We start from the raw sequence: 18,622 nt of genomic DNA on the forward strand, positions 1-18,622 counted from the left end.
CTAACAATGCTTGCCTTCCTGCTACACACACACAAACACACATACACCTGCTACACACACGTACACACGTACACACACATTTAAAGTAAATGTGAAACAGAAGAGCAAAGGAGAACTGCTTAGATGTGCCTGATTAAAGACATTTTCACTTCTGTGTGTTCTGTTTGGGTTGCCAGTGTCTATTAGTGTCCCTGGAATAGGGTTAGCCAGTTCGGTGTGGCACAAATCATCATGCTGTGGTCCATGGTGGAAGTAGTGGCCACTTAAGCAGGAAAGCCATGACAAAGGGAGTGGCATTTGGGTCCGGCTCCAAAGATAAGTAAGCTTGATTAATGCTTTGAAGCTGGTACTGTGCATATGCTGTGTCAGTTCAGAAGCTTCTCATATGAGCAACAGCTATTGTATTGAATGCAGGTTTTTCTGATCATTTATGGTTATAAGGCATACTACAAAAGGAACAGTAAGTTTTGAGAAACTTGAAAATTATAACTCTTCCAAATGAGATCTTTTTTGGTTGGGCTAGACCCCAGTGGAATGACATGGAAATGTCTGAAGTCAGGCTGTACACAAAGTCTCTGAACCACTCCCTTGAATGTTTTATCTTATGTTGGACCATGATGACTTTGGGATTAAGGTAAGATTTTATGCTCTTTGAAGGTAAAAACCAACATCCCCACACAGCAAGATACAAAGACAAAGAAGGAAACACTAGGATGCTTTCTAGATGCTGAAATCTTAGTGTAGTTAGACTTTAGATGATTGGGTGCTGTTTTGCTCTTAAATTTTCCCTTAGGCAGGGTTAACATGATATACCTCTGCCTTTGCAACATTCCTTTCCTTTTTTTCCTCATTCTCAATGGAGAGTCTCAGCACAGGAAAATATACACAGAGCAGCCCCCAGTGCACTCTCACTGACACAGCCCAGGTTCATATTTGAATTATATCACCTCTAATAATCATAATACATACCATCTGCCATTTATTCAGGATATGTAATGAACATCAAGCATTGCTTCAAGAGCTTTGTATTTACAATTTTAGGTAAAATTTTCATTTTAGTGAGAAAGAATTGAAGTGATTGGTCACATTTGTTCAGGGGGATAAGCACATTGAAGAGTCTGTTTGTCAATCAATCAATAGATCAATTGATCAATAGACCCATTCAGCCATTCCTCCACCTGTGGAACAATATTGACTGCTATAGTGGTAGCATAGGCAACAGGCTATGGGAATGCAGAAGGGGTCATTAACTCTAAAAGGTAGAAGGGCCTCTGCAGAAACAATGTCGAGCTCAGCCATGATGAATGTACATTTTGATTGGTGAAGGATGAAGCTTCTACACAGAGCTCTGTATCTATCTATTTATTTATCTTCTGCCTTTTGCCAACAAGGATTTAAGACCACTTACAAAATACATGAAGCACATGTAGGTAAAGGATAGTAAAAAAGCAAACCAGATTATCACAATTAAAAAAATTACTCAACTGAAGCAGAGATATTTTAAATTATTAAAGGACAGAAATACATCTCTGAGTGATTGATTGAAAGGATGATAATGTTTAAAGCAGTGAAAAATGACTTCACCATCATTTTTATAGTAAATACAAAAAATAACTGCTCAGTCATATTTCTTATTATAATGTCGTAAAACCAAGGTGCGATTAGACAGAAGTGATTATAATGGGATGGTCAATATTGATGTGATCCAGGCTGTGTGCAGCTTTCTGATGCTTCAGGGTAAACTTGTTTGGGTTCCTTAGAGGAATATTTAGGGAAAGAATGATTTTTTTTTTTATTTTGCAGATAATCCTTTAATTTACTATGTCAGTTCTTAGGAAGTTCAAGAGACTCAAGACCTGGGTGTGCACATAATACCTGTGTTAGTTGGGGAATTAACAATCATCATGCTAAATTGTGCCTAGCCATGAAAGAGTTTTTGGTTGTATGCTTCAATATTAACACCATAGTAAGAGGTAGTGACATGGCAATGTGGTATTGATGATGCCATTTTATGAGTGAAGTCAGTGAGGCCTGGAGAAATCATACTCAGTGGTCACGAGGGAGTCCATATGTAGGATCCAAATTATGACTCACTTCCACCTTTTGAGGGCCAACAAGTTTGCTTTTGGTGGTGAGAACCAAACTAATGATTTAGTTCAGCATCTATATTGTATCCTGGCCTTGAGGTTGGCTATGATAGGAAGAGAGCATGTTTTTCTTGACTCCTACTAACAGTTATTCCAACAATTCTAATTCTGGGAACAGCATTTAGTATGTTTAGGTATTTTGAGCATTTTATTGGGCCTACTGATAAACAGAAATTGCTATTAATCTTTTTACAAGAAGAAAGAGTGGTATGAATAGAAATTTGATCAGTGAACACGAATTAACTTAGTCTTTAATTAAAGTAACATTGCAGAGATGTTTTGGTGTGCTTCAAGGAGTAGAAACTCAAATACTAAAAGAAAGGAGGACATTAGGTTGTACTCTTTATTTGGGATTGCTGTTTTGGTCCTTTTGTTCACCAATCCAGTCTTCACATCAGGGAAAACCAAGCCAGTTCTACAGAGATACTATGCCTGTGAAAGGCTGGACACTCGACATGTGCCTCTGTGTGCCCTTTGAGTTAGCTTCACCCTTTATTCCTTTATGTAATTTCATGACTAAGGTGCTATCTTAGTCTGTTTAGTCTAATAAAATACTATAAACTCTGTAGCTTGTAAACAACAGAAATTTATTTCTCACAGTCTTGGAGGCTGGGAAGTCCAAGAACAAGGTGCTAGCAGATTTGTTCTTTGGCTCATAGATGGTGTCTTCTTTTTTTTTTTTTTTGAGGTGGAGTCTTGCTATGTCGCCCGGACTGGAGTGCAGTGGCCGGATCTCAGCTCACTGCAAGCTCCGCCTCCCGGGTTCACGCCATTCTCCTGCCTCAGCCTCCCGAGTAGCTGGGACTACAGGTGCCCACCACCTCACCCGGCTAGTTTTTGTATTTTTAGTAGAGACCAGCACTTTGGGAGGCCGAGACGGGCGGATCACAAGGTCAGGAGATCGAGACCATCCTGGCTAACACGGTGTCTTCTTACTTTGCTGTCACGTGGTGGTGAGGGTTCTCTCTGGAGCCTCTTTTGTAAGGGCACTAATCTAATTCATGAGAGCTTTGCTCTCCTGACCTAATCACCTTTCAAAAACCCCACCTCCTAATACCATTACATTGGTGATTTGAATTTACCATATGAATTTTTTGGAGACACAAATGTTCAAACCATAGCAAACATTATTTCATTAGTTCTTTTTGCTCATTTGAGACCTTCTTGAAATATCTTGATTCCTCCTACCTCCACCCATCTCCCCTACTGCCCATACCCAATTTTTAGATTATTTTACTCATTCTTTAAGAAGCTCCTCAGGCATTATATCTTCCAAGAATTCTTCTCTGATCTCCCAATTCCTTCAGTTTCTAGATCGTCTTCTTTCCAGCACTTACCTTACTGTTGTTTTGAAACAGCCTTTGATGAGTGTGCCTTTTCACTAGAAGGTGAGCTTCATGAGGGGAGCTCATGTCTTAGTGATTTTGGTTCACTGTGATGAACACATTATAGATTTGTTGAACTTACAAGCTTCATTTTGGAATCAAACTCTTTTTTAACAAACTTTATCCAAACTAATGATTTCTGGCAATCCTTTAGGCATGTCTGACCCAAGGCTCTATTTTTGTGCTCCAGACTTACCTTACCTGGTCTTATGAGAATGTGTAATGAACCTATGATGAAATCGCTGATGACAAAATGGGACATCCCTGATTCTGTCTTACTTACACTGTGCTTCTGTTTCTCTATAGGTCAGAGGAAAGTGTTTGACCTCCCTTTTGGGAGCTGCCTCTTTCGAAGTGATGTTTATGACAATGGATCCTCATTTCTGTATGATAACTGCACAGTTTGCACCTGCAGGGTAAGGCAGCTCTGAGAGACTGTGGTCCAGCAATGATAGGGTTTGGGTTTCAGTGTTAGCATCACAGCCACAACCAAAGCCAATGGTGTGTTATTTATTGGGAGGAAGCATTAACGATGCCATTTTACAAGGAAAATAATACTCAAGGTCACCAAGAATTTACACATAGCACTCAAACTGTAGCTCAATCATTTTCTAAGGACCAAGAAGTTAGCTCCTTGTAGTGAGAATCAAGCTCCAAGAGCCTGTTCTGAGGATTTTCTAAAATCAGACAAACACATATGGCAGTGCCCTCTGGCTTTAATTATCCAAGATGAATTCTCTAACATACCTGGCAATAAAAATTGCTTGTAATCACATTCAAGAGAAGAGAAAGGCATGGAATTACAGTTCATCACAAAGATAAACCTGGCAGTTTAGGAAGAGAGTATTTATGTGTTGTTTATTGTATCATGTCTTATTCAAAGTTTTGCTCATTTTTTCTCAAAAGGCAACCAGAAGTCTAATTACTGCTAAATAAATAATTCCACAGCTTCAGAATTTTAAAGGGACACACATCACATATTCATAGACTATACTTATGGAGTCATTTATTTTGGAAACCAGGAAGAAATACATTTATCAGGGAGGACTTTAGGATTATTCATTAGTGAGTTAATGAATCACATCTGTCTGACAAGTTTAGAATACACTTTGGTGGTGATGGTTGTTGTTGTTTGTTTTTAATAGTTAAAGGTCTGGAGGGAAAGAAGGGAGCTCTACTCAATGTCAGCTATGAGTCAATAGCTGGAATTAGAGCTCAGTAGTTCTTGATTACATGCTTTGTTCAGTAGCATGCATTACTTCAGGGGGTGGTTGGGTAAGGGCTGAACTGTCCATTCCACTGAACCCCGAACATGAGTAATTCCTGAGCCTGAGAATACCTTACTGAAGCTTCTTCCTCCTCCCATGGTTTGTGTTATCCTATGCTAACCATATAGCACCCCCTTCTTGCCTTGGCCTTCATTCTCAGGACTTCCCCTCTCCACTAAGAATTTCGCAGGAGATAGCTTCCTCTTGGGGATTCTGAGACTTTGATGAAACATATCACATTCTCAATTCTCTTGCTCACAGGAAAGCAAGGCATCTCGTGAATGGGAGTTAGTTATACTTGCCATGCTTTGGGTTCATGGGTTCCATGAGAGATGATTAGGTAATATGTCTCAGTGCTTAACAGGAAGTATAATTAATACTCTTCCTCCAAAAGGGTGTTTCACTAGAGTATGAATTCACAGTCATTTTGGGGATATTAAATGCTTGAAAAATCAAGCTGCAATCATTTTGAGTAATCAATATTATTTTCTGTCTGCTTTGAGCTTCCTTTTCTAGTATCCCTATCCAGTGTTTCTTATGATTTCCATGGCAGGTGCAGGAACCTGTTGAATATGATTTAATACAGTTGGCTCTTCAACAATGTGGGGGGCGGGATATTGATTCCCTGTACTGTTGAAAATCCATGTCTAATTTTTGACTCCTTAAAGACTTAACTAATAGCCTACTGTTGACTGAAAGCCTTACCAATCATATAAACAGTCAATTAACACATATTTTGTATGTTCTATGTATTAAATACTGTATTCTTATAATGAAGTAAGCTAGAGAAAAGAAAATGTTATTTAGAAAATCACAAGGAAGATAAAATATGTTTACTATTTAATAAGTGGAAGTTGATTATCATAAAGGTCTTCATCTTCTTTACATTGACCAAACTGAAGAAGAGGAGGGGTTGGTCTTGTCTCAGGGGTAGAAGAGGCAGAGGAAGTGGAAGGAGAGACAGGAAAGGCAGGCACACTTGATGTACCTTCTATTGAAAACATTTCTGAGTGTAAGTGGACCCTTGCAGTTCAAATCCATGTTGCTCAAGTGTCAATTGTATTTTTCTGCATGCAGGATGGTTTCAGGTCTCTATGCCATCAAATTTGACAATTCCTCTACCAGCGATGTTATTACCATCTTTAAATTTGTTTAGCAGATGCTTCTTCATCCATAATAGCCTATCTCAGGTGTCATACAACCTGAGAGGCTTTCCTGACTTACCTGGATAGGTAACTTTCCCCTTGTCTTTGCTATCTTTACATCTTTGGTAGAGTTCTGTTTACCACATTATAATTGCAATTTGCTTCATTACACGGTTATCTCCCTTCTTACATTGTGGAGAACCCCTTGAGGACAGAAGTACATTTATGCATCTTTGTATTTGAATTCTCATTGTTTAACACAGTGCTAGGCACCACAGTCTAATGAGCGTGCTCTCTCTCGCCACACAGACACAAACATACACAATGAAAGCAGGGAGATCTACGGTGAAGTTTGCATTGTTTGAGAGGTGGGGAGTGCCTTTGTTTTGAAACAAGAAATCAGGATATACAGCTTGACAAAGGATTATTTATTTTCCAATTTAAGTTGGTTTATAATAATTTCTACGTGCCAGGTATTTTACATTTAAGAGGCACAGTAAACCTGAGAAACAATCGGCAGAAGAGCACTTCCTTTTGAAATCAAATCATACTTCTTTAACTTACAGATGATATAAACTCTTCACCTTCAGTGGATAAGTGGCCTGGTCAAAGTCACTCTGCTACAGTAGAGCTCTGGAACCCAGGGCCAGTTTTGAAACTGTTCGTTCAGTTCCTTGGTTAGCACAGAACACACTTGAGGAATCTTGTCCTGAGGTGGTGCATTTGCTCTTAACTTTTACTTTCTGACCAAAGATATTGTGCGTTTACGTTAAGCTCCAAAAGGTGGCATAAAACCACGGAGGAGACCCAAGAGAGCACTATTAGTGCAGGTTGCAAAGAGGTAGAGGGCAGGAAGAAGGAAACTGGTGGTTCATGGGGAGCTGGGCGGTCTTGCCACAGGCTGGTGGAGTGGGCTCATCAGTCTCTGGGACGTGAAATCATAAATCCTTGGGAGGGAGGGGTTGCATGCCATAGTTTCCATAGTGCCTTCATATTCTGGTCTAGATACTTAATCAACAAATCACATTTTGAAGTGAATGAAAGATTTATTGCAGTAAATTAAAATATGGTACCTTACAGACTTTGACACAGATAGTTATGGGTTATGAAAGGAAGGCCAGGTAGGATGTTTGGTAGAGGTGAAAATCATTTTTAATTTCTAGTTTGCCTTTGGGCCCCTAGGACTCTACTGTGGTTTGCAAGAAGAAGTGCTCCCACCCTGGTGGCTGCGACCAAGGCCAGAAGGGCTGTTGTGAAGAGTGCCTCCTACGAGTGCCCCCAGAAGACATCAAAGTGTGCAAATTTGGCAACAAGATTTTCCGGGTATGTCATGAGACAAGCACATGGGAACTCCTGTATTACTATGCTGACAATTAAAAAGCTCCAGACACGAGGCGGATTGGGTTATCCCATAATTTCTATATACATATACAAATGTATATGTGTGCATATATTAAAAGAATGTATTTATATTACAGTATTATATATACATATATAGTTAGAATCAAGTGCAGAGAATCAACCATCTGAAAGATGTTTTTCTTGAGTATATTTTTGCTGAAATATGTTAAGCCTATAAAACCTGCCTGAATACCTGGGAGTACCTCTTCTCGTTGGAGATGCTCAATGACACTTGTCAAGGTGATGATCCCTGTCAAGATCTTGATGGATCTATACAGCTTGATGCTTTTAGAAGTTTTCCACAAAGCTACCTTGGCAAAGAAAAATTTTCTCATTTGGAAGATATTCAGATAAGGATGTGAACAGTGTACATAGTTGAGCCAGGTGAGAGAGCTCTGCCCAGCTGAATGGAAAAGGTTGTTTTTGGCCATCTGTTACCAATCTCAGGTGTATTTTACATTATTTTCTGAGGACCCCAACTGGAAAACAGTGCAATGGCCATTTAAACTTCAAAATGAAAGATGGTTGGCTTTGTCCAAAGTACTTCCTACCTAGTCCATTTTCCCTAGGGGTGGAAGGAGTCAAATCACTGTGTATCGAAGGTGTCACCTCATGATACCCTGAGAATCAAGACCCACATAAACAAGTCAGTTGTGCAAGCTCTGCAGGCATGCTGTACTGAGCCAGACTTCCTATCACGCTGAAGTAGTTGGAGGGAGAGGTCTTGGTTCTGATGGAATAGTAAGAAGACATGAGGTGTCACATGGTCTCGCTTGTAAGTGGGAGCCGAACAATGGGATCACATGGACATGGGAGGGGAACAACACACACTAGGGCCTGTTAGGGGGTAGAGTGGAGGGAAGGAGAGTATTAGAAAGGATGGCTAATGCATGCTGGGCTTAATACCTAGGTGATGGGTTGATAGATGCAGCAAACCACCATGGCACACGTTTACCTATGTAACAAACCTTCACATCCTGCACACGTGCCCCAGAACTAAAAATAAAATAAAATAAATTAAATAAGAGAAACAATTGAGGACAAAAAAAGACATAAGGTATCATGCCCAGTGAAGGGGAAGGCATGTGTGTTGTGTTTACACCAGGCTTTCAGAGATGCTCATATGCCCTCTTGATATAAAGTCTCCTCCTCTGTCTCCAGAGCACCCAGATGAAGTAGCCTCACTCTCACTATGGTGCTGTGTGCAATGCACTTCCCTTTTTTTTTTTTTTTTTTTTTTTTTCAGATGGAGTCTCGCTCCGTTGCCCAGGCTGGAGTGCATTGCCATGATCTCGGATCACTGCAACCTCCACCTCCCGGGTTCAGGCGATTCTCCTGCCTCAGACTCCTGAGTAGCTGGGATTACAGGCGCACGCTACCATGCCTGGCTAATTTTTGTAGTTTTAGTAGAGGTGGGGTTTCGCCATGTTGGTCAGGCTGATCTTGAACTCCGACCTTGTGATCCACCCTCCTTGACCTCCCAAAGTGTTGGGATTACAGGCGTGAGCCACCGTGCCCCACTGTAATACACTTGCAAGTCACCTTGTAAAAACGGTTCCTTTAAATGACTGAGGCTTAAAATAATTCACGGAGACATGGATTCCTAGAAATGTGTACTCAGAGAACTTGGAACAGTCAGGTGTCCTTTAAGGCAGATTCAGTCAGGTCTTTCTCTCTTGAAAGGCACTAGAGGGTAGACAGTCCTTAAAATAGCTTCAAAAAGTCAGGAAGGGAAAGAGGTGGGGGAATCATCCAATATCTCAGCTGTTTCTGTTTTTACCAAAAATCTGCTCCTTGGATCTGCAAGCTCAGGAAGGAACCCTTGTTTTGTTTTCAGCCCAACTCTGTTGTCTGTGATCTTTCTTACCCACAAGCAAGGATGCACATCCCTGCCTATCCTCCAGAGGTACAAGGGCTTTTTGTGTATTCGGCATTCACAGATTATACATTTTATGAGTGAAAGAAATTCCTTAAATAGCTCTTTGTGTCTGAGCAAAGGTCTAGTCTAGGAAATGAATCCCAAAGTACTGCCCTGCTTTTTGAGAGGAGAGAACTAGATAGGCAGGGATGGGATATCTGTGGCACTTGGAGTCTTCTCTCTGAGCTCTGCATTTTCAATGACTTGCCCATCAAATGTCTGCCTGAGCACTGGGAGTCATTTGAATTAGCTTCTCTTTTATGCATGTCCCATATGGGCCAGAACCATGGCACATCTGGTAATTAACCACCTCTGGACATCTCAATTAACTATTGGTGCTTGGGATGGCTTAAATATTTTAGTCTGATATCAAACAGGGGAAAATTAGATTACTGTCATTGTATCATGTATGAAAATTCATGCTTGGTTTTCCCCTAGGGTGCAGCTAAGTAAACAATGATTGACAACAAGACGTAAATATGCCTTGGTTAAACACACAAGGAAGGGGAACACACACACAAACACACACACACACACACACACGCTTGCACATAATCTGAAATCTTCACTAATCTTTATCTTAAATCGGTTGGGTACATACAAACACCTGAGTCATTTAGTCTAATGATGGCATCCCTCACTCAGGGCAAGAAATGCTTTCCTCCATGGAGAGATTACAGTCTGTTGCCTCAACTCCTGTCAGCCTCCAACTGCTGACAGGATCTTGTGTCCTCTCTTGTAGGATGGAGAGATGTGGTCCTCTATCAATTGTACCATCTGTGCTTGTGTGAAAGGCAGGACGGAGTGTCGCAATAAGCAGTGCATTCCCATCAGTAGCTGCCCACAGGTACGTTTGGAATGCAGATTGACTTTACCTTAGTGTCTTGAGAAATGTCCTGTGTGTGGCACAGTCGCATGCCATCTTCCAAACACAGACTCCAGCTCCCCCAAAGCCTCCACATTCCTGAGTAGCCAAATGCCCCTTGCAAAGTTTGCTCATTTTTATTGCAGATTTTATCCTTGCATGAAAATAGCTTTTGCTTTGCTCTTGTCCGAATTCTGATTTCTTATTGACTTCTCCCATTCATTCTGTAAAACTTCTCCAACTCCTGCAAGATCTGTTTCTTTGCTTTCTTTTGCCAGGTTTTGTTTAACATCCTAACTGTCTTTTGCCTTTTCCTCTTTTCTCTCCCTTCTCAAATCAGAGCTTTCCTCTTATAGCCATTCAAAGTAATATGTGGTTGTTTATTAATATTTCCACAAGGAAATATTAATTTCTCCTGCCTCACAGCACCCCCGATTTCTTTGCTGAAGTTTTCCCTCTCTAATCCTGGCCTCCATTGTAGCCCCAAATGGAAATAGCATCCTTATGGAAATATCTCTTTTCAAAAACCCATAGCTCCAGCACACTGAATAAAGCAACCATTATCCTCTAAAGCATGAGATTCATTGAATTCACCTCAGCAACTTGAAACCTTTTAAAGTTTTATACATTTTGGGAAAATGTCAACCCTATTCAATACCTTCCCTTGAATGAAAAAATATATCCATATATTCAGGACATGTCCTCCCTTCTCTGTTATAGACAGCTTTTAATTTTATTCACATCTGTTATTATTATAAACAAAAGTTGCTGTTTTTACTCGAGTGCCAAATGAGGCACAAAAAAACAACAGCTGTTGCTATTGCACAACTGAATAAAGAGGAGAGGAAAAGAAGAGGAAAAAAAAACCATCCTAATTAGTCTTGCTTTAAAAAGCCTCAGACATAAAACTGAAAGCCTCCCATAAAAGAAAAAAAAAAAAAAAAAGAAGATACAATAAGTAGACTTGAACACGGTCTGCTTATAAATATTCATTGGGAAAAATGGGATCACATCATTTATGCCAGTCCTCTGGGAACCCTCGTTGCTAATGAACTCTTGTAGCACATGTTAGTAATAATGGGCTTCCTTATTCTACAAGACAAAAACAGGATGCTGTGCCAACCTGGTGGCTCAAGTAACTAGCCTCAGCAGGCCGCCGTGGAGTTTCCAGCTTCACTTGAATTCTGCCACTTGTAGCTGGATTGATAGTTTTCATTGTGCTCTTGCTGGGGGAGGGGAGGGTGGGGAGAGGTCAACGTTCTTGATGTCACTGGTGTCTCATTAGCCTTCCATCATTGTAGACCACATTTGGGCCAGGGGCATCCATCCCTCCAAGCAGAGGCCTTTCCCTGCCCCACCCACCCCCTCCACGCCTTGTCAAAGCTTCTTGGTGCCCTTGCCAAGGCCTCTGCCTGAGGGACCACCTTTCTGTTTCTAGGCTTCCTTCCAACCACTCCTCCAGTTCACACTTTCCCTTCTCAGGGACCGGCAGAAGATAACTCGGCTCTATCTACCATGGAAATCTTGTTAAAAACTTACTTCCCCTCCCCTACATTGCCTGAGGAAATTTTGGAAAAAAAAAAAAAAAAAAAAAAACAGAGAGAGAGAGGAGCTTGTATTCCCTGCTCTGTCTTTCCTGGCTACTGCATATCTCTTTTTCCAGATGTAAATGTCTCTTGTGGAAGAAGGGTTTTATGATTGGATTCCCTGTCTATCCTGCCCTGCCCCCGCTCACCACCCCGCCAGCCTGCAACTCCCCTAGATGCAAAGGAGTGCCATTTGTGAGAAGGGCTATGAGGGCTGCAGTGGGGACTGGCTCATCAGGACACTGTCATCTCTCCGTCTCTAATACGTACTGAGATTTTATAGTCACAACGCTAATCTCATTTAATGCTAACATCACCCCTCTGAGGTAGGTGCTATTTCTAGACCCTGCTTATGGATGAGCCTGCAGCACGACCAGAGTCTTACAGCTAAATGCATATTACCCAGGTGCTCTGACTTTGCAGCTTGTACCTGATTTATTCCCCCATCTAATTTAGTGATGTCATCACTGCCACTTTCATTTTCTGAAGACAAGAGATGGAAGTTTCCATTGAGATGTGGATGTAGGGAATTGTAGTCATGTTTGGTTGGGACCTTGGCTTTAAGGCGGCTCTGCTGCATTGGGATAGAGCACCTTAATCCTCTTGGGACCGTCATTCCCTCGGCCTGAGCTGACCTCATTTGGCTTCATCTGCAACTGCTTTCAGTCTTGAGAAACCAAAAGAGACCCCTGTGCCAAATTGCAATTGACAGCAGAGCTCTAGGCAATGAAAATATGTTGTGATGCTCCTGCACTATGGGATGACTGGCTGGGACTGAGTTTTAAGTCTCACTCAAAGTTGTCAAAGCCTTTAATGGTTCATTTTAGGCCTAGCTGATGCAAAAATAGATCAGACCTGATTAAAGATCTTCAATAATTAACCAGAATCCTTTAAGTCAATCTGATTTTTTCTTTTTGAGTACTTAAGCCTACTCTTGATGGAACTGACCAGTAGTGAGTGAGTGAATGAGCAGTGTGTGAGCCGTGTGGCTTTGACATGAGCCTTGGCAACCTCTCCATGGTCTGTTTCCTTAGTTCCCTGTAAACAGGGGATAAGGACAACCGCGTGTGGAGGGTTATTGTGAAATTTAAATGATAAAGTATGAGGAATGCATGGCACTCAGTCTAGTGTATAGCAGATGATAAATATTAAATTATCTTAAAGAGAAAGGACTCAAGAGGACAAAACTGCAGTGGGAAGAAAATGTCCTTTAGGGACACTTCCATTTAGGTTTCCAAAAATCAAACCTAATTCCATTCAAAATTAGGTTTGATTTTTGGTTCTACTACCCTTGTGTTGCATGACATCAATTTCTTCACCCATAAAAAGGGAAATACTCAGCTCATAAGGTTCTTGTGTATCTTAATAACAGTGATTATGAAATCTCTAATGTTCATTAAATCTTAATAGGTCATAAGTATTAACTCATTAAATCCTTATCACTAACCCGACATTGGATAACATAAGTAAAATATCAAATAAGATGTTTGTTATATAGCAAGTGCTCTCTAAATGTTAAACTTTTTCTACATTTCTTTTTCTCTGTGATTAACCATTGAGTTGGAGATAAGACAACTAATTTTCTGAAATGAGTCCTGAGAATATGTCACCTCCTTTAAATGTCATGCATTAAAAAGACTTAAAAGACGTGCAATGTAGGAAATTGCAGTGTATTTCCAGAAAGGTAATGAAACATTACCCAGTGTTTCAAAATTCTCAGCTTCCTTGGCGTTGAGTGCATAACAGTTATTCAACATGGACAACATGCCACTTTCTGAAACAAGAAATCTGACTGAATCTGATCTGTAGCACAGATATTGCCCATATCCATAGGGCTGGTGATTCCTGAGTTTGGATTACAGTTTACTGTTTAAGCTTCTCCAACAAGCAAAGACAGAAAGAAGGTCTTGTAGGGATCTATAGGTTGACAGAGAATTCTCATTTTTATGTGTGTGCCCTTGTTCTCTAAAGGGCTAGATTTGAATACCAATGAAAAGGTTGAGTCCAGACTGTCTTCATCTTCCTTCCATGTGAGAGAAATCACACTAGTGAGCCGTTTAGGTATTATATTTCTTGGAGGATAAAAACAGGAAAGTTTACTGAATGACTTTGCCTGGCCTTAGAACCTGATACTTGAAACTTCATTTTCAGCATCATCATCACCATCTGGGCATTGAGTTCAAGTACAGCTTGGAGTGATTTCATTGGTTTATCTTGTATTAGATTTTAAAAAGATATTTGTCCTCAGCAGACCCTTTTTTTTTTTTTTAACATTAACTTTTTATTTGTTTTTCTTCTGATTAGGGCAAAATTCTCAACAGAAAAGGATGCTGTCCTATTTGCACCGAAAGTAAGTTTATTGCTTTGAAAATATGCTATTAGTATTTGTTTTGCTTTTTATAGTGCGACAAGAAAAATAGGGGTGTATGTTTCCCCCACATTTTATTTTTGTAGGTATATATAGGATGGGATCATCTGACCTCCCTACAGACATTTTACGTCAATTGTAGTTCTCCCACAGAAGTACAGTTGAGACAAGTATAGATACTTCCATCAGAATTTGTTGCAATGAGAAATTAAGAAGATAAATGGTTTGATTAGGTTTTAAAAAGGACCAGATAACTTAATGTGCATTTTAACTGCTAATAGCATTTGTAGTCATCACGGTTAAGATAATGCTATCCGGTAAAACCAAACATTATACAAAGTCTAGGAGGGGCTTTCCTTCTCCCATTATAAAACCAAACAGCTGCACTTTCTGCTCCCTCACCCTACCTCATCACCACGTCACCTGGGTGCATCCAGTCTTGTTGTTGGCAAAGAGAAAACAAGAAGTCATTAGGCTGATGGTTTTGCCATCTTATTATAGTCATGTGTCACTTAACAGGATGCGAAATGCCTTCTGAGAAATGCATCCTTAGGCGATTTTGTTGTTGTGTGAATATCGTAGAGTGCACTTATACAAACCTAGATGGTATAACCTACTACACACCTAGCCTATATGGTACAGCCTGTGGCTCCTAGGCTACAAACTTGTATGGCATGTCACTGTACTGAATACTGTAGGCAGTTGTAACACATGGTAAGCAGTTGTGTATCTAAATAGAAAAGGTAGAGTAAAAATACAGTATTATATTCCAATGGGACCACAGTCCTATATGTGGTCCATCATTGACCAAAATGTTGTTGTGTGATTCATGACTGTTTTTAACTGTATTCTTGAAAGTTCCTTCTAAGCATGGCCTATTCTGAAAGCCGTCTGAGACTGTACTACTGATCATATAGACAGAGCATAGCAATGGCTTCATATCAGCCCCACATGTAGACATACACCTAGATCTATTAGCAAATTGCCATTTTAGTCCTCCTGAAATTCATATGGTTTTGAGATAGCTTCCTGGAGTGTTTTACTGAAAGAGGCATATTAGTAATATCACTGTCAAGTTAGTTCCCATGTATGATAAGTAGGATTAACAAAGTCATAAAATCTATCAGCGTATTTTATGAACCAGTTATGTTTAGAGAAGTGGAGTGGAAGACAGTTGAAAGCAGCTTTCACATGGGCACAGGTTTGTTCTTTCCTCTTCTCTAAAATAGAGTTTACATTACTAGAATTACTAGACTCTGTTGTTTTTTTAATTGATTAGTACCTTTGTATAATAGATATGCAGGGTCATTATGTGTGTGTGTGTGTGTGTGTATTTATATAAAACTATTAAATATAATATTTATCTACTATACATGTTACTATTTTTAGAAGCAGAGAGCTATTAAATAGTTACATATTGGATAAAATGCTGATTGAATTAATGAAAATTTAATTATAGATTTAATAAAAAGGGTTTACTTTAAAGATAATGAAGTAAATAAAATAACTCAAAGGAGGCCAATGAAATACGACTTAGTAGGGAATAATGCAGGAAGACAAATTAGCTATGATTAACACACCAGTTGATTTAAAAACACGTGTACAATCTAATACATTTAATCATCCTCCCAGAAACCCTGAGGAAACTTTGTTTATGGATGGTTCAGAGGCTGCCTTCCAGTTAATTCCTTTCCAGATGAGCAGAATAGAGTCTGCATTGATGAAGTTTTCCTGTGTCCATGTCAATGGAGATGTTTGCATTTCCCCATAAAGTGTCTCCTAGTTGAAGCAGAGACAGACCTCATAGGAATGACTGTTATTTTCCAGTTAACTCTTTCAATTTGCATGAGCATGGACTCATTACATCTGCCAATCACATTGTTGTCAGGCAGGATCACTGCTTAGCAGCTTCATAAAAACATATGACCAGCTGGACGCAGTGCCTCATGCCTGTAATCCCATGCCTGTAATCCCATGCCTGTAATCGGGAGGCTGAGGAGGAAGAATCACTTGAGGGCAGGAGTTTGAGACCAGCCTGACCAACAAGGTGAAACCACTCTCTACTAAAAATACAAAAATTAGATGGGTGTGGTGGTGTGGGCCTGAAATCCCAGCTACTCAGGAGGGTTGAGGCAGAATAGCTTGAACTTGGGAGGCAGAGGTTGCAGTGAGCCGAGATCATGCCACTGCACTCTAGCCTAGATGACAGAGCAAGGCTCTGTCTCAGAAAGAAAAAAAAAAAATGCCAATCTTGTAAGAAACAATCTAAATCTTGAATTATTTGACTTTGTTTTGCAAGGATCAAATAGGTGATTATTGAGATAGTTGAGAGAAAAGCTACATTCGGTTATTAGTTTATTCATTATGAGCTGGACTTTCCATGTCTAGAAAACTGGTGACATTGTAAAGAAAAAGAAAAGAATACAAATGGAAGGAAAGGTATTATAAAATAGGAGCAAGCTTTAAACTGGTAATATTAAGTACCATATTGTGTTAACCATGTGAATAAGCTCATGCCTTCTATCACTGAGAGAGGCAATTGGCAAGGGAGAAAACCACCCAGCTGGAGGGGCACGGGGAGGACAGTGACTCTGCACCTGCATGGAGCAGGTCAGTCAGTGCTGGAAGAGCCCATGCATGTGGTTCTCTGTCCAAGTCTCAATTCTATCATCAGATGGCTATTTCTCAATTTCCTTTGGTGTTTTTTCCATCTGTTTACTCTCTCCTGCTCTCCAGCAGTTCTTCCATCATTGCTGTAAAACGCATTCTATTTGGCGAGGCTTATTTGTTCAGATTGAGTGAAGAGATGGGATGACTTCCAATTTTTAAGCAATGCCCAGTTTTTCATAGCACATTCAGGTAAATTTATTCTGATGTCCTTTCGCTGTGGCTTCGAGACCTCCTACTTTGAAATTTCTTTGTCATTATATCCAGGATTCAAAACAAACCTTTGGGCACATTTTTTCCTCTGTAAATTATGCGAGCTCTCTTGAAAAATGGATTTCTAGAGCAGAGAAAGCAAGGATGAAACTACAAAAAAGTCTAGTGTTTTCTAAAGCCAGAAAAACAACTAATTTATGTCTTATTAAAACACATACAGTCTCTCCCTCTCTCTCGGACACACACACACACACACACACACTCACTCTCCATGATGTTACCGCAGAGTTTTCAACCTCAGTCTTACTGAGAGTTTGGCCACATCATTCTCTGTTGTGGGGCTGTCCTGTGCATTGCAGGGTCTTTAGCCGCATCCCTGGCCTCTAACCACTAAATGCCAGTAGCATCCCCTGCAAGGTTGTGACAACCAAAAATATCTCCAGACATTGCCAGATGTCCCCTGGGGAGCAAAATTACCCCTGTTGGATGCCACAGGCATTCCAAATAGAGGAAACAGCATGGGTGAATGCAGACATGAGCACCTGTGGTACTAGTAGCACTAACTAACTCTCGACACCTGTGGATTAGATGCAGTGGGAGAGTAAAGTGAGCCTAGAAGCCTTTGGGGTTAATTGAGTATGTTTCCGTATTTTAATTCTCTAACCCTGCAAAAAATTATGAAGGCATAATTATATCTTGAATGATTTTAAAAAGTTACTGTCTTTACTTTTGTTGCTAGGAAGCTAAAAATAAATTTGTACTCCACCTCTAAAAGCATGCAGGTTTTGAGTAATAGGCTTACTCCCGACTTCATCATATATATCCACTCTTGTGTGTTTTCAACTATTTACTTTGCATGTCTGTAAGCTACCTCCAACCCTTTTCTGAACGGAGGCAAGAATACATCCGTGCACACATAAATGCATATGTAAATTCAATGGATTGATGACAGAGCTTCAAATACTCTCCAATTTATTTTGGTGACCTGTGGTAGTTAAATGAATGTTGCATTATTTCCAGCAGTAGTGGCGTTACATTATCTGTTCCTAAAATCCCACAGAATTTCTCACTTATTGCCTGGGTTAGTTTTAATCTTGGTAGTGTTTGGGGGCTGTCTCAGATCTTTGAAAGGAGTAACGAAGAGGAAACTTGAAGTACATGTGAGAACATTCTCACGGGTCTCTCCTTATAACAGTCAGCAGTAATGGTAATTTACAATTCCGTAGGTAAGAAATAATAGAGGAGGCACAAACTGTTGTCCTAGCCACAGTAGGACAGTTTTTGTAGGGTTGGCCTAAAGGAGCAATGATGACTCTCTCAAAATAGGGGAACAAAAGTCCTCTGAAAATCAGACCTGAAGGAAGTATGAAAAAGCATTGCTGTCTCTTTATAACATGGAACAGCCTCTCTTTCTCCCTTTTCAACGGAAAAGAATTAGATTTGATTTTGATGATTTATTTAAAATAAAATATTTGAAGTAGGCTACACAAACTTTATAAAGCTTTCTTGCAAATGCTGTTTCTTGCCAAAGTGTGAGGCTCTAGCCTTAAGTCAGTCCGGACTTGCCTCGGCTGGGCACACATGAACACGGAGTAGGTGACAGGGAGCCACTTGCCTGTTTTGTGTGTAGCATTTTGTTTACGCCAAATGTTGTTTTAC

At 40.1% G+C, this 18,622-nt stretch overlaps 1 protein-coding gene across 1 annotated transcript in view; it reads left to right on the forward strand.

The window, feature by feature from the left end:
* BMPER (BMP binding endothelial regulator) overlaps positions 1-18,622 on the forward strand; it is a 243,543-nt gene that overhangs the window by 136,804 nt on the left and 88,117 nt on the right. The window contains exons 8-11 of the mRNA XM_023191705.1: positions 3,839-3,948; positions 7,128-7,268; positions 10,007-10,111; positions 14,020-14,065. Coding sequence (XP_023047473.1) covers positions 3,839-3,948; positions 7,128-7,268; positions 10,007-10,111; positions 14,020-14,065 — 402 coding nt within the window. The remainder of the gene's footprint in view (positions 1-3,838; positions 3,949-7,127; positions 7,269-10,006; positions 10,112-14,019; positions 14,066-18,622) is intronic.

The sequence above is a fragment of the Piliocolobus tephrosceles genome, chromosome 8 (assembly GCF_002776525.5).
Source record: "Piliocolobus tephrosceles isolate RC106 chromosome 8, ASM277652v3, whole genome shotgun sequence".
NCBI lineage: Eukaryota > Metazoa > Chordata > Mammalia > Primates > Cercopithecidae > Piliocolobus > Piliocolobus tephrosceles.